Source organism: Sitophilus oryzae, unplaced genomic scaffold, assembly GCF_002938485.1.
Source record: "Sitophilus oryzae breed Bouriz unplaced genomic scaffold, Soryzae_2.0 scaffold_576_pilon_pilon, whole genome shotgun sequence".
Classification (NCBI taxonomy): domain Eukaryota; kingdom Metazoa; phylum Arthropoda; class Insecta; order Coleoptera; family Curculionidae; genus Sitophilus; species Sitophilus oryzae.
Window position 1 is genome coordinate 583,255 of NW_022147169.1, and position 17,794 is coordinate 601,048.

The 17,794-nt window shown below is 31.8% G+C and overlaps 1 protein-coding gene across 1 annotated transcript; it reads left to right on the top strand.

Annotated features, from left to right (window-relative positions):
- The first annotated feature begins 185 nt into the window (after positions 1–185).
- Positions 186–16,471, top strand: LOC115887476 (G-protein-signaling modulator 2). Its single transcript, XM_030906922.1, has 11 exons — positions 186–365; positions 675–907; positions 966–1,111; positions 1,163–1,295; positions 4,017–4,256; positions 4,722–4,986; positions 9,312–9,494; positions 10,468–10,621; positions 11,361–11,495; positions 12,525–12,804; positions 14,669–16,471. Exons 1-11 carry the CDS (start codon positions 321–323, stop codon positions 14,736–14,738), a joined length of 1,884 nt encoding a protein of 627 aa, XP_030762782.1. The 5' UTR covers positions 186–320; the 3' UTR covers positions 14,739–16,471.
- The last annotated feature ends 1,323 nt before the right edge of the window (positions 16,472–17,794 follow it).

Below are 17,794 nucleotides of genomic sequence, written 5' to 3' on the forward strand. Positions count from 1 at the left end.
TTTATTAGTTTTTAATAAAAAAGCTTTAAAAATATAACAAAAAGTCCGATTTTCAAATCAGATTTCAAATATTATGGTGGTGACCTCTGTTGAGAGAACCCGTAAACTTTATAATTTAAAAATTACATTAAAAGATTTCTATTATTTCTGACAATTGATTTGACAAAATTGACAGTTGACTTTGACAGTGAAAGTTAACTGCTTCGAGGAGTGTTTAGTGTTTTTCTAATTTGTTGTTTATTATATTAAAAATGTTGAACTAATTTGTAATTGCCTACTAAATTTAATTATACAAACATTACACAAAAGAAAAACAAACAATGTCTGTAACGACGAGCCAAGAGAACGTACAGAATCCAACACAGGTAAATACACAAGGGAATATTTTGCTTCTTTAGAATGTTCATTAGTCATATTATTTCCGTTTAAATTAAAACGAACGTAATTAAACAATAAATGGTTGGTCACGTATAATTGTTAAGTTTAAGGCAAGCAACCAAATTTGTCTGTTGAACAAAAATATTTTAACATATTCTCGTTAATAAAGGTCTGATAAAAATGTCTTCAAACAAGGTGAGTTTAGTATTTAAAGTAAATTAATAACCGTATTTTCATTCTATTTTTGCACTTAATATACCTATAGTTGCATTGTTAAAGTTTATTTTCTTCTGTAGGAGTATGATGGTTCAAGCAACATGTGTTTAGAATTAGCCCTTGAAGGTGAACGGCTTTGTAAAGCTGGCGATTGTAGGGCAGGTGTAGCGTTTTTTCAAGCGGCCATCCAGGCGGGCACAGACGACCTACGAACTTTGAGTGCCATTTACAGTCAGCTAGGAAATGCCTATTTTTACTTAGGAGATTACAGCAAAGCTATGCAATATCACAAGCATGATTTAACTTTGGCGAGGTAAGGAATTTTTAGTATTGTTTTGATTGTCTAACTATTTTTCTCATGCTGTTTTAAGAACAATGGGCGATAAATTAGGTGAAGCAAAATCTTCAGGTAATCTAGGAAATACTTTGAAAGTAATGGGAAAGTTTGATGAAGCTATAGTATGCTGCAAAAGACATTTAGAATTATCCAGAGAGTTAGATGACAAATTGAGTGAAGGTAAAATACTATAATATATTTTGTGTATGTTTTTAATACATTTAAATTTAGGAAGGGCTTTATATAACCTGGGAAATGTGTATCATGCCAAAGGGAAGCATATTGGTAGAGTAGGTCAGAAGGACCCTGGAGAGTTTTCTGATGAAGTCAAAGAATGTCTTCAAGAAGCTGTGTCATACTATGAGTAAGTTGTATATTAAATGTTTTTGTTTATTAGATTATTTAAAAAAAATGTCACATAAGGAATAGTGGCCAACAAAATGTACCTGGGGAGTATTCTGAAGATGTCAAAGAATGTTTTCAAGAAGCTCTAAATTGTTATCAGTAAGACTATTTGTATTATAGTATTTATATTATTGTGTGTTCTCTGCATTTTATGTATGTTTCCTTATATGAATTGGAAGTATTAAAATTGGGACATATTCAAAAATATATATATATTTTTTTGCTTCTTTTTTGAATTTTTTTTATTGTTTCCAGGGGATTTATTTTTATTTCAATTTTTTTGCACTGTTCAAATGCACTGTTTTGTGAATTTCCTAGGCTGTTCTATAAATTTTTAGCATGATTTTAGAAGCATTTTTATTCTTATCTGCTGTAAATAGCCTACCAATTATTTATAAAAATAAGGCAAATTTGCTTTGTGAAGTTTTTCTTTTAGATTTTTATTTTTTATTATTCTCTGCAATATGTGAAGGATCATACTTAAATGTTTATTGACTAATATAGTTTTTCTTTTTCTTTACATTTACTTCAGAATGTTTTCTATAATACTTAATGAATATATTAATATTTGGGAAGTTTATTTTATTGAAATTCTATTTTTAAATAGATATACCGGGTGTCCCAGTATTCCATGAACATAGAACTATGTATTTTTGGAATTAAAATAAGTTCATTGGACTATACAAAAGTGCTTTGTTTGTCCGTTAGAGGGCATCAAACTTAAAAAAATAAACACATTTTTTTAAGATATTTTAAGAATCGTTATTCCGATTTGTATGACATTTTGGGTGTCTATGTTTTGATAAGTGCGTTAACTTTTGCGTGACATAAAAATCAAGAAAAAGTACGGGAAGGGTGAAAACTACCCAGACCCCTGCATAAATTTTAGTGTAATATAAATACATATTTTCCAACTCCACCAACGGTCTTTTTAATTTTTTATGAAGCTCATTGTCAAATATAATTAACTAACATAAAATTCCATATTTTCGCCAACTAGATTATTCATCGCATTATACAGGGTGTTTTAAAAAACATATGCCATCTCTCGTGGGAAGATTCCTTACATAAAAATAAGATTTATTTTTCATATCACATAGATCCGAATCTCCTTTGTTTCGTAGCTACAGGGTGTTAAAGTCTTAATATTTTTTCGATTTATTATAATTTTCTTCCAAGTACTTTTAGTGATTAGAATGAAATTTTGAGGGTAAAAATTACTATAATTAAAAACTACTATAATTAAAATACTACTACTATAATTAAAATATTTTAATGCTAAAAAAATATCGGTAAATTCATCAAGGACATGCATATGGGTAATCACTGGAATATTTTTCAAAAAAAAACATGTGCGCCACTGAATTTTTTTTCTTTTGGTATCAAAATTATGTAGGCCACTTAATGCCTATTAAAAGTTATCTCTTGTTATTTTGTCGAATTCGGCCTCCTTGATGAAATAAATGAAATTTTATTAATCAGAAAAAATAAAATTAAAATAAAAATAATATTAATAAATTATATATTTTACCTAATTTATCATTAAATGCTGTTACTATTAGTTATTATTATTATTAGTCCAACCTACAGCAATTTCAAATAAAAAATAATGGTATTTAAGATAATTAAAAAAAAACGTAATTTTAAGAAGTTTTAACATCCTGTAACTCTAAAACTATGCGTTTCCATACCCATGTTTATAGGATTTTTTTTTTCATATTTTTTGATGAGGGATCAATGAGTACTTATTTAAAACGTTTGCAAGTTAATGATATTACAATTTTTTAAAGGTTACTATTAGACTTGGATCAAGGAAAATTAATAAACTTGCACTTGTCTCATCAAGGAGGCCGAAAAACTGCTTAAACTATTTCGCTAAAAAGATAGAAAAAAGTCACTGGCGTAATTGTTTTTTTTTTTAGAAAAATATTCCAGTGATAACCCATATGCACGTTCCTGGTGAATATGTCGACACTTTTTTAGCTTTAAAATATGTTGCGTTTATAGTAACCTTGAAAATTTAATTCAAAACACTAAAAGTACTTGGAAGAAAATTATAATAAATCGAACAAATATTAACATTTCATCACCCTGTAGTTACGAAACAAAGCAGAATCGGACCTATGTTGATATGAAAAACTCGCCACGAGAGATGGCACATGTTTTTTGAGACACCCTTTGTAATTTGCGCTAGCTTGACGTGACAAGAAACATTTTTTTGAAGTCAGCTTCAGACAAAGATGTTTTTTTTTCTGAAAAATGTGTGAAATGTGAAAATATTTCTATTAAAATTTATGTAGAGGTAGGGGAAGTTGTCACCCTTCCCGTACTTTTTCTTGATTTTTGTGCAAGTCAAATGTTAACGCACTTAGCAAAACATAGACACACAAAATATCATTCAAATCGGAATAACGATTTTTAAACTATCTTAAAAAATATGTATTTAAGTTTGATGCTCCCTAACGGACAAACAAAGCACTTTTGTAGAGAGGTAAATTGTGTCTAATTGTCTAAACTTATTTTGATTTCAAAAATACGCAATTGTTCTATGTTTACCTAATATTGGGACACCCTGTATTTATTTTATATCTACTTAATAATAAATAATTTAATGCCAGTGGTTAAATGTAAATTGACTTTTATCTTTGTATTCTATTACAATTGACCTCTTTACGTTTAGAGAAAATCTTCAGTTAATGCGAGACATTGGAGATGTAGCAGCGCAAGGTCGTGCTTGCGGCAATTTAGGCAACACGTATTACCTTTTGGGCGACTTTGCCCAAGCCATACACTACCACGAAGAACGACTAGCCATTGCGAGACAGTTCGGCGACAAAGCTGCCGAAAGAAGGGCTCACAGCAACTTGGGAAATTCCCATATTTTTATGGGTCAATTTGAGGAAGCTGCCCACCATTACAAGTACTAGCAAGTACAAATACAGGCTGACCCAGTGCTTCAAATAAAGTTTATATCAGACTTCCTATTACAGATTATCACTCCAATATTCTGTTGCAACCAGGGTTGGGTAACGACACGTAGAAAATTAATTTTTTACGTGTATGTTAAAAAATGCGTAGAAAATGTCGAATATGTAGAATATTAAGTAAGTATAAAAATGGTCATACATTTTTTAAAGCCCACTAAGTTATAACATTTTGGTATTGTTAGAATATATGTTATCACAAATCAGCAATTTGCTAATAGCATTAAATTTAAAAATTGTATTATTTTTTTTTAAATATAGTGTAAAAATATACTTGAACCACATTGTATATCTCTGAAAATATTGGAATGAAAGTCTCAATTAGAAAACTGATATGGAGTTTTTTGAGCAAACTGGATCATCCTGTATACGAAATATTCTCTAATACCCATATCTTTTAGGCGTACTTTGGCTTTGGCTCAAGAATTAGCTGACCAAGCTATCGAGGCTCAGGCTTGCTATAGTTTGGGAAACACTTACACGCTGTTGCGAGATTACGAAACTGCCATAGAATACCACTTGCGCCATCTACTTATCGCTCAAAACTTGAACGATAGAGTTGGGGAAGGCAGGGCTTGCTGGTCATTGGGTAATGCGCATGCCTCATTGGGCCATCACGAGAAAGCATTGAACTTTGCAACTAAACATTTGGAAATAAGTAAAGAGGTTAGTATAAAGAAATGGGTTTGGTAGTGGCAAATAATGCTAAGGAGGATGTTTAATATAAATAAAGATGGAAACAACACCGTTGAAACACCATTTCTTGACAGTTTTGTTTAATATTTCTCTTGCCGTTATGATTCCAACATTACATAGTTGTATGTTGAAATATTGGATTCTCTCTTTGGTTAAAAGATTAAGGAAGGAGTATAATGCTATCCATGTATTCATGGGGTGGGATCTTTGACAGTTCTGCTTGAGGATTCATTTGAATTTGATTTGAAATTTTATGGATTTGTCAGTCTTTACTGAGCTTATTTTATGTTATTTATTATTATTTATTCTATTTCTGATAGTTGTTTAAAGGTAGTAAATCTAGAAGGAAATTGTAGCAGAATTTAAATTAACAGTGACTATTGCGATTTATCGAAAAAGGCTGTGAGATAGTTGGTTGTGTAGCGTGCGGTAGATCTCGACCAAAATTGAGGGAAATAACGGAATAACTTTTCGCTAGTAAGTGACTATATAATATACATACGTGTAGTAAACCGATCATGATCTGTCAAAAAACAAAATAAATTATGCGTGTCCAAGCGTTTTCCCGAAAGACTAACCGTTTTTTAAATAACAAATATTATAATAATTGAGGGGCGTTTTCATCCTCTTGGAATTTGAGATTCGAGAAACCCCTCCTTATTGAACCTCAACACCCCACAGTCAACCCGTTTGCTATAAACGTCAAGCAGTTTAAGCAGAATCGTGATTACTCAATGATCATATTTTATGAAACGAAATACCCTGTATAAATTTTAAAAAATCTTAAAATATGTAAAACAACAAAATAAAATATACGTGTTTAAGAGTTTCGAAAAACTCACCGGTTTTTAAATAAAAAATATTCTAATATTTGAGGGGTAGTTTCACCCCCCACAGAATTCGAGTTTCGAAGAATCCCTTCTTATCGAACGTCTACACCGCAAAGTCAATCCGTTTTCCAAAAATCCGCTTTTTACGTCAAGCGCTTTAAGCAGGATCGTGATTAATCAATGACCAGATTTTTCGAAACACCCTGTATACATTTTTAAAAAATCTTAAAATATGTAAAAAACAAAAATAAAATATACGTGTTTAAGCGTTTTTTCGGAAACTTGACCGTTTTTTAAATAAAAAATATTGTAATATTTGAGGGGTGGTTTCACCCCCTTGGAACTGGAATTTCGAAAAATCCATTCTTATCGAACCTCTACCCCCTAGAATCAACCTGTATGCCAAAATTGAGCTTCTTACGCTAAGTGGTTTGAGCAGGATCGTGATTAATCAGTGAGTCAGTCACTTAAGGATTTTATATATTAGTATAGATAACAATTTTAATAACTACTATTACTATTATTAGATAACAATTTTTATAACTACCAACATTTATTCACAACGTAAAGTCTCAATTTATTTAGTCTACCCTACATTATATTTTTACACGTTTTGAAGGAAATTAGAACGGCACTGATAAACCGAAATTTATGTCCATTTCAGGTCCCCACCGCCCTCGAATTTTTTTGATATACCCTTTCCTTAATCTTTTTATTCAAAGGTACAAACTAATTGCGGTATTACAGTTGAGGGTTGGAACCTTTGGTGTTACACAGCAAAATAAAAACACTAAATCACCACAATACACCAAAACACTTTTACTTTTACACTGGACGCGCGTTTCGCTAACCATGTTAGCATCATCAGCAGATGATTATAGACTAAAGTACAATCTACAAGTTGAGCGTTTATATACTCGCTCAGTGGGCACCGAGTGGGCGTGGCAAAATCTAGCCAACCGAGTCAGAGCCAACTGAGCGTAACAGTTAGATTTCCGCCACTAGAGTAGTAGGAACAAAGAACTTGAAGGAATTGGACCGTTGACTCTGTTCATACTATCTTTACATTTATTAATTCTGATGCTTTCATATGCATCTAATTGCCTGTAATTTAGTTGTAGACTTGTTTAATTAATTGTAGACTTGTTTAATTAATTTTAAATTATTAAGATCTATACAATGTTCATTATCAACACTATGTTCGGCAACGCAAGATTTATCCGGTCTACCATATCTTATCTGAGCTAAATGTTCTTTAAATCTAGTTAATATTGATCTTCTAGTTTGCCCAACATATTTCTTATTACAAAGATTATTTCTGATTACAAAGATTACATTATTTCTGATTACAAATCTTTACAAGAAATTTCGTAAATACCCGACCTTTCCAGTGGAGGTGTTTTATCTTTTGGATTACCTAATAATTGTTGTAATTAAATTAAATAATTAGGTAATCCAAAAGATAAAACACCTCCACTGGAAAGGTCGGGTATTTACGAAATTTCTTGTAAAGATTTGTAATCAGAAATAATGTAATCTTTGTAATCAGAAATAATCTTTGTAATAAGAAATATGTTGGGCAAACTAGAAGATCAATATTAACTAGATTTAAAGAACATTTAGCTCAGATAAGATATGGTAAACCGGATAAATCTTGCGTTGCCGAACATATTGTTGATAATGAACATTGTATAGATCTTCATAATTTAAAATTAATTAAACAAGTCTCAAATTACAGGCAATTAGATGCATATGAAAGCATCAGAATTAATAAATGTAAAGATAGTATGAACAGAATCAACGGTCCAATTCCTTCAAGTTCTTTGTTCCTACTACTGTAGTGGCGGAAATCTAACTGTTACGCTCAGTTGGCTCTGACTCGGTTGGCTAGATTTTGCCACGCCCACTCGGTGCCCCCTGAGCGAGTATATAAACGCTCAACTTGTAGATTGTACTAGTGGTGGGAATAATCGAATTATTTTCACCATCGAATAATTAGTAATAATTCATATTTCACAATCGAATTAATAATTCGAATTATTTAGTACTATTATAAATTTAACCTAAAAATAAATTCGTCCCAGCTAGTGCTCGTCTAGGGGCTATTTTAAACAAATCTGAACCATTGCCATACCTATATTCTATCACTGAATAAAAAATAAAAAAAAATCTTTATTCAATGTAATCTATTAACTGTGCCGAAGCCGTTTAATAAATTAAACCATAATTTAAAGTTTTAAATTTAAAAGTGCCGAGTATCGTATTTTTTCGTATTTCTTTTTATTTTATCAGTTGCAATCAATAATTATTTAGATAAAAGAAGAAAATTAATTTTAGTGTTCGGCAGGTGTTCGATGAAATTTGGGTGAGATGGAAATGAACCAAATAATAGTGAATGAAATGAAAATTTTCACTTAAACTGATTTATTCCTGCGTGGTATAGGAAATAACAATGATTTCTGGATTTTTCTATATCGGATCGTTCCTTTCTTTGTCGATTCCCTTTATAAATCAGTTTAAGTGAAAATTTTCAGTTCGTTCAGAACGAAAGAATACTACTAATAGTACTATACTAATTACTAATATTCGTATTCGTCCATAAGATGTTATGTTTTATGTTGATTTGTAATTCAGTTAACCACAGATATAGTATAAAATACTACTAATTTTTATCTCGATTATATCGAAAAAGATAATTCGAATTAGTTAGTTTTAATTTACTATCGAATTAGTCGTATTATTTAATTCGAATTTTCCCAACACTAGATTGTACTTTAGTTTATAATCATCTGCTGATGATGCTAACATGGTTAGCGAAACGCGCGTCCAGTGTAAAAGTAAAAGTGTTTTGGTGTATTGTGGTGATTTAGTGTTTTTATTTTGCTGTTAATTGCGGTACTTTATCTAGAGACTATTGTTCAAGAATGTAAAAGACGGTGTTGCCACTTGTATTAAACATATTTTAAAAGCTACTTAAAACATTATAGGTCTGTTCTAAAAAGAATCCCTGACTACTCAGCGCGTATCTTATTGGTTGAAATGTGTAGAAACCAGACTAACAATCAGGTTTCTACGCATTTTAACCAATAAAAATCGTGCTGACTAGTCAGGGATTCTTCTGAGAACAGACCTTATAAAACGTTTCTTACGAGATACAATTTTATATATTTTTGTAAACTAAAAGTTTCAAATCATATTATTTTACGAAAAGCATAAATCCCGATGTTCCAAAAATAATTGAAGAAACTAATGTAAGTACCGTATGATAGAAAAAAAACGGCGTCAGCGATGGCTATGGAATGATGATTGCTGTCATTTCATATGTAAAATTATATGGGAAATGTCATCGATCGTCATTTCCAAGTCAACTGGACACCGTTTTTTTTTTCGATCATACAATATTTACGTACTACAGCTGACTATCTTGAACACTAATGTCTACAATGTTTTTGTTCATACTCGTAGTTGAGCGATCCAATGGGTGAGGCTACAGCCAAGATGAACGTTGCCGATTTGAAACGTATTTTAAATCTTCCGGAGAGCCCAGAAGTTCGGGATGAAGTGTTACCGCTGAAAACGCCGTCAAAGGCGGAACAACATTTACACAGGGTGAGACGAGAAAGCATGGAACAGCTTAGTCTAATTAAGGTAGTTGCTTTTATGTTTTGATTTTGCTTTTTAGATATTTTTTTATAAATCCTTAAATGATTCAGGATTCTTTATTTATTTTTGTGTAGTCCTTTTTACGAAAGATAAAAAAACGGCGTCCGGTTGGCTTGGAAATGACAATCGATGACATTTCCCATATAAATTTACATATATAAAATGACAGGGATCTTCATTTCATAGCCATCGCTGACGCCATTTTTATTCAATCATACGGTACATGTTATATGTTAGCACATTACGGTTGCACATTAGGACCCGCTGTATATAACGGCTTTATTACTTATAATATTGCTCTCTTAACAAAAAAAAACTGATGACATGTGCGATGACGAGTATGGTTTCGTATTTATACAATATTATCGAAAAAAAACGACGACAATAATGGCTATGAAATGAAGATTGCTGTCATTTTTTATATATGTAAAATTTTATGGGGAATGTCATCGATGGTTATTTCTAAGCCAACTGGACACCTTTTTTTTCGATCATACGGTACTTTGGCAGTATAAGCGATAAATTATTGACTATTGTTTGTTATTAGGCATTTAAAAAAATATTTTTTTTTGTTTCTGCAATATGATTAATTTTATATGGCATATATTTTGAATTAGTTTTGCATTAATTTTGATTTGAACTGATTATATGTTTTCATACATTTTTGATAGTAATAATAAGGTATCAGATTGTCTCTGATCATATATATTTAAATAAAAAAGTTTGCGAGAATAAATAACTTTAGACATATTTTTATATTCTCCATTTTAAATGGAGATAAACCTGTGATACATACATTTTGTCCTAAACAAGTTTTTTAAGACACTTTACTCCAACTTATCAATTTATCTACATATTATGTTTAAAAAAATTGATATTAGAGTTAAAGAAAAGAATATTTTTAGAGATAGTTATTAAAGTTAAAATAACCACAACACACAATATTGATAATTTATAGTTAACACCAGACAGTAAAACCGCCGGAGTTGGACTGCCTCAAGCAAAAGCTGGTACGCCTGTCAAGAGCGAAGATGATGATTCGTTCTTCGACCTTCTTTCTCGCTTTCAGTCAAAACGTATGGATGACCAAAGATGTTCGCTGACAGTTAAAAGTAAGTCATGTTTGTGATTTTGTATGATTAAAGTAAATTTATCGTCAAAGTATCGCTTGTTCTACAGTATGGAAATTCTAATTAATTCAGCATTTCATTTATTCTGAGCTACGTATTTCATTTTAATCACATGCATTTTCATATTCATTATCAGCCTACCCACTTACGATTATTTGCATATAAATTTGCGTGCCTACCTAGATATGTATACAAGTCAGGTTCTGAGCTCTATTCAAACTTCATTTATAAAAAATATCTAGACTGACCCTCTGACTACCGGCCTGTGTACGAGAATAAGCGCAGTAGGTGAGACGCGAATAAACAAAAATAACGATAAGATTACCAGCTGGTATTGAATAAGTTGTGGTTTTAATCTATTTTTTGTCATAGGTTGATATGGTAACGTGATTTTTTGTCTAACTTTTTTAGTCGAATTCTGATCCGCGCTCCTCAGTCATATAGTACCCCCATACACCAACATACAAGTTGACCGATTTGGTCGGCGGAAAACTCCCGTCACTTTGGACGGCCAAATCTGGCCTCGAGAATTAAATTATCGACGTGACATTCTCGACTTTGCCTAACTCTGCTGGCCTAACAAAAAAAAATCATTAAGATTAATTGGGTAATTTTAAAAGTCTAAAATGGAGAATTTAACGTTAGACACTTTTGAAATATGTTTTAATTTTAGCGGGAAATATATTCATATTATTTTCTTATTATTAATTATTTATTTTAGCTGATAATAATAAAGAAAATAAAAACGTAGTTAATTTACCGAAAAACGAGGGACCTGAAGATTTGTTTGACATGATAACTGGAATGCAGAGCAAGAGGATGGACGAGCAAAGAGTAGAGCTACCAGCTTTGCCAGGTATGGTAATCCACAATAATTAAATTATACTTTGCCCTATCTAAATAAAATATATTATGTACTACTAAACTTAATGGCTTTCCTACAAATGTTAAATACAAACACAGTGGGGTTCTTTAGAACAAAAGGTTTAACAAAAAAAATGCATTGATTTAATTTTGATCAAAATTAATATTTGCAGAATAAACATATACCTATAATGGGTACAATATGTCAAGTTAAAAACCCGTACAGTGTTATTGTTTGAGATCTTTTTTTTTTTTGTTCAGTTAACGCTAGGGTTGCCACCTGTCCTTTTTTGTAAAGGACAGTCCTTTTTTGGAACAAATTGTCCTTTTGACTTAAAAAGTCCTTTTTAGTTACTTTGAGAAAATTATCTAAAGAAAAACTTCTACTTAACATATTGTTTTTTTATCAAGAATATAATATCAGATCTATTGCAGATTATCAGGCCATTTTGAAAGTCTATTAAGTTATTTTAATATGTACTGATTTTTTTTTTCAATTTGCTATTGTAATAAAATTGATATTATGCAGTATGTGAATTGAATATGAAATTTTGCATTTTACAACTATTGCGGGACAGTAAAATAATATTACTCCACGAGACATTATTTTATTAGATTTGCTCGGTGTGTGTGTGTCTTATGTCATTCATATGAAAAAAAATTCTAAAAAATATTCGAATTTGATGAAAGACCAATAATTTATCACCTAACGAGTGTTTTATAAAGCTCTAGAATTTATATTTGGAGATTTTTTTGCAAATTTTTGTAATTTTCTTTATTAAGGCCCCCATGCTGAAGATATTCTTCATAAACTTTTCATTCGCTCAATAATAAAGAAATCCCATTTGTTGCGAACATTTAAATATACCCTGTATATTGATTTAGTAGAATTTTTTATCAAGAATATAAATTTGCCAGAGACTTATTTTCATATGGTGTCAACATTTTTAGATAGACTAAATAGGACATGAAAATAACTTTTACATCAAAGTCTCTTTAGTGTTTGATGTTACTCTTCCAGGATTAGAACCGCGGTCTATGCGACGCCTGGCCGAGTCCCGTAACAATTCCTCCGTTCCCGACGACAATTTCCTGGACCAGTTGGTCCGGTGCCAAAATTCCCGTTTGGACGACCAGAGGTCGCCGCTTCCTCCTGCGACCGTCGACGTCGAAACCGACCTGCGCCCTCCGGCCAGAAGCGGCGCTACCGTTCCGGACGAAGATTTCTTCTCGCTTATCATGAGGTTTCAATCGGGCAGGATGGACGACCAAAGAGCCGCAGTACCAAGAACAAATAACAGGTAAATTCGGATGATAGAGTCTGTATAAACATTATGTCATATATTGTAATTTTTCTTTAATTGGTGTACAGGACAAATCAAAGTAAGGTAGCCAAAACTTGGTAAAATAATAAAATAAAAATAACAAAAAATTAAATAGCTAATTTGGGGGAAAATCTTAAATTTGGCCATCACTGCCCAGTACAACAGTTATTTGGGAATTAGTCATTCCTGGGATGGTCATGATGTGTTTTAATTTTTAATATTTATATTTCCTTACTATGATTTTTAACGTTGACATTTAATTTTTTCAAATAACAATATTGCCAACATAAATCTATCCAATGAGAATCTAGCTGTTTTCAGGACCCAGAGAATAACTCGTACTAGGGTAAAAATTAGTGATGGAATCACGCGAGTGAAAAATATTCGGTTACCCGAGTATTCATATCCTCGGTATGTCTCGAGGATTTTTGTCGATCCTCTAGGATTACTCGGCACGCAACTAACATCGGGTGTGGCGTGCCGTTCTCGCTGCTCGCGAGGATGCAAGGCAATTTACGATTTATTCTGAAACCTTTTAGAGGATAGAGGATAACAGTTCAATCACTTGCTCGCATATCTCTCTCAATAATAATCGGTTTTCAGAGTAGTAAACTGCATTTTTGAACAGAAATACATTACTTATTTTTGTTTTGTTTAATTTAGATGTTTAGATGGGATATATTAATTATAATATTTCTTTAAATTTAAAGGTTTTTTCTGCATACTTTTTATTTAAAGATTTATAGTTTTTTTAACTATTGATATATTAATATAATGGTCTTTTTTTCTGTGTAATAATTCAGAATTGAAACATTTGAAAATTCATAATACGTCAGTTTTCCACTTTCAAAATTCTATTTGACAAAACCACAGTTGTTTATTTGGTTTAAGGCTTTGGAGATTTTGCTTTATTTGCATTTTTAATGTTCATTTTTCTTGTAAAAAAAAACTTTGCTTGTAGTTGTACGTTGGAAGACTATATTCTGATGAGACTATAATCGAAATTTAGTGTGATAAAACGTAGATATAAAGTGAATGATTTGCGGAATTTGCCAACAAGAATTATAACAATATTGCTGTATATTTTATTTCATTTATTTTCAAACAGATTTTACAGCGACAGTTGACTCGTTGTAAGCCTTAGGTAAAATTTCATTAGTTAACATGTTACTATTAGGAGCGCTATATAATGGATTCACTAAAACTCCAGTATTTTCCACAATAGAAAGAGGTTGAAAATCGAAAACAATCATCATTAACATTTTTTATTCAAAGCTGTGATTTCAATTCTCAAAATTGCACTTATGAGATCCTGTCTTAGCCCTCTATATGTATATTTGCCTAAAAAATCAGTCAAAGTTAATCTAGACATTCGACAGTCTGAATTTATTTCAATAATTGCACAGCAATAATATTTGTCGGATTTCTTAGTATTTTTAGCATCAATACTACTGCATGGTAAGAAAGTGTTAGCAAAGGTAGCAAAAAGATTGAATATATTCAAAAATAATATTATTAATAATTGAATTAAACATAATTGTCTTGACCAAGCTTCTGTCATTAGAATTATTTTGAGCAAGTTGATCATGATACTTACATTACTGATAAAAACTTGATGCTAACCTTTGGGCGACACTGGGTTACTGTTTATTGAAAAATCGTGATGTAGTCAGTCCAACAGGAGGATCCTTGGCAGCGACAGTTGTTTCATTTGTAATTTACAGTCAAATTACACATATTTTCTGTTATTTTTTGGATGTCGCCTGTCGAAATCTTCTCTGATTTGTTGGACAGACTTTAGACAATGTTTTATATTATATTTATCTGCTCTTCCGTACAGGATCGCAAACGGAACAGTACCGCAATCCAATGGACTTAACGGCGTAAAAAAGCTTCCGAAAAAGAAGTAAGCGCCAACCCGGCATCTCAGCATGTACCTTAAAAAAAGTACTTGAAAACGATTCTCAAAAGCTTTTAACAGAGCTTGCATTTATTAATCGAAAAGTTGATCTGGTCATTTGATTTTTTGTAGTTTTCTTTTGTATATGTTATCAAATAAGAATGGTTCCCGAATATGCAGATAGTACAGTCTATTTTTTCTTGAAAGTAGTAAACAAAATATATAAATAATCATATACATATAATTTTGATCCAAACATCGAAAAGGTATAGGAGTATTCAAAGTTAAAATATTTTTTCTAATAGTTTTGCCACAGTAATATATCTAGGTTGCAACCAGAGATTACTCTGGTTGCAGTGCAGTAATTCACAACCTGCCCGTTCAAATTTGCCCACTTGTATCTGAACATTATCATTAATGAAGACTTCAAAACTAGTGTTGGAGTTGACAGCTCGGTGTTTATCAGAGTTCACTTGAACTGGAGTTTAAGCTATGTTTGTACCACTGGTCCTTAGAACTCTGTTTATTAACACATATAGGCTTGGTGCATTCTCCACCGGTGCTGCCACCATCGGAGAAAATCGTAAACAATCGGGTACTGCGAGTATACGAAAACTTTATTTTAGGTTAGGAAATATAATTTGTGAAAATTGAAAGAAAAAAGTAAATATTTTGATATCTTCAGAAAGTCTAACTTGTGTTATAATTTATTATTTAAACTAATAAAACTTTTTGTTGCTCAAAAAGTTGTTCAACTACGGTAGTACTATTTAAGCACTAGTTAATTAAAACAAGTATTTTATTAATATTGCAAATTATAATTTATCCTCTCATAGTATATTCCTATTTCATTTTTTGATTATGTAATAGGCACTTTGTTTCCTCACTTGTTTCGTCGAGCTGCTTGAATACATTTTTGCTTTCAAATCGGTGTGGGAAGTTGTGAAACTACAAAATGTTGTTTCGAGAGAGCTGAATATCCGGGAAAGTTAAGTTATTGCATTCAACAACCACGTAATTACGCCCTCGTTTACGTGTTAACATTTCTTCGACAATTTTATTAACATTTTAAATTGTCACAACACAAAGCGACGCCCAGTTCGTTTTTTTTAGTTAATTTTTATTACCCGAAACAGCGTTACATCACACAAACCTCGTACCTGAGTGCACTATTAAAAACTAAAATACTTAAGTATTATGACAATGTCACGATTTTAATATTATTTCAATGCTATCAACGTCGGAACTGCGTGAAATACAGAGCGAAAACTTCTGGTTTCTGCCGATCGAGCGTTGCGGTCGGAATTTTTAAAATCAGCTGAAATGCACCAAGCCTATAGTCAGTCCAGTCAGAGAATATATAATTTTTAATTATGTATATTATTTTGCTAGGTATACTTTTTATATTCATTCATTTTATAAATTGTAGAGGAAAAGTAGTAATCTTTAACAAGAGAAAGACTATTTTTTCTGATTAAAATTAATGAATGTAAGGGTAATTAAATTATTTTCTTTTCAAACCAAAGGCACTGATTTTTATTTATAGGTTATTTGAAAAGACCCGCCCATTTACTTTATTGCATTTAACTTTTTTAATGGACAAATAACAAGTTTTAAAATGAATATAGTATGTCTATGGATATACTATACTACTGGTATATCAGTATCTATGAATAAAGGTACCCCCTCCATAAAGCCCTGTTTTCAGAACTTTGTACTGTCGCCAGCGAAACGTCAAAAGAACCAATGAGATTTCTAAAGAATGCAAACAGCTGTCAATTTTAAATTTAGTACAGCTCTCGTTGGTTCTTTGAAGTGTCAACCAGTGTAGCCAGCGACAGAACGTAGTTCTGAGAACGTGGCTATTTGGGGATGCATCCACACTATCCTAGAAAAAGCGGAACGGCAGATCGGCGTATCGATCTCCAGCAACTCTATTGGCTGAAAATTTTCGAAAATTCATCTGGCAAAAATTTTAGCCAATAGAATGGCTAGAGATCGCTACGTCGATGCGTCGTTCCGCTTTTCCTACGATGGTATGGATGCAAGAACGGTAAACTAATAGGATTGTTCATCCTCATAAGACGTACGTTCGCCTCTTCCCGCGCTTCAGCTGACAGTTGTGACGTCATTGTAGTCCTTGTCAAAGCCTTCGTGGCCTTTTCTCATGATAGTGTGTATTATTAGTTGCCTATGGTAAACTTATAAAAATAACAGCTGAGAAATTTTGAGTTAATTATTTTGTCAATTTTAAATGTGAAAAAGGTGTCTTTAAAGTTTTTAGAGCTATAGAGTGTATAAATACGTTCGTCTTGTGGATTGTGACAAAGTGCATACTAAGTGCCCACGATTTTGTTTATTAATTATTTTAGAGCAAAATATGGAAGTACTCTAAAAAGAATGCTTGCAAAAGGTGATGCTGGGTACTGCTGTTCTTAAAAATGCATTGTCCGAGTATTTAATACAATTTATACAGTTAATTTTCTATACTGCTTACATATAAGGTCTTTAAATAAATAAACTAAATAATGAACGTTTTGCATTCGGCAACCAATAATGCACGTGTATGTATTATTGGTTGCCGGATAAGGACCAATAATCATGACAAGGACTACAATGACGTCACAAAGTGAGTAGTTTTCGCATGCACCTGGCGGATACTTTTGGCTGAATGAGCAGTCCTATTAGGTTAACTGTTCTTGGTATGGATGCACCATGACGGAGCTTAAGTCTGTCCAACGAGAGGTTACTTGACAGTGACACTTACGTCTGTCATTTTAATTCACGGGTAAATTGTATTTTCTGTCTATTTTTGACGTTATCTGTGGAAATCTTCTCTGATTTGTTGGACAGACTTTCTATTGACCTTTATAGGCAACCTGGTTTATCCGTTCATTATGAGGTTCGTATTTGTTATTTTTCTGTATTTTTACTTACGAATATGAACCAAATAGAAATTCCAATAAGATTAAAAAACATATTTTATTACTTAGAAATATTATATTGTTCAATATAGAATTTTATATATTATTCGTACAAAGCATTTTATACACTTTGTAACCTAAC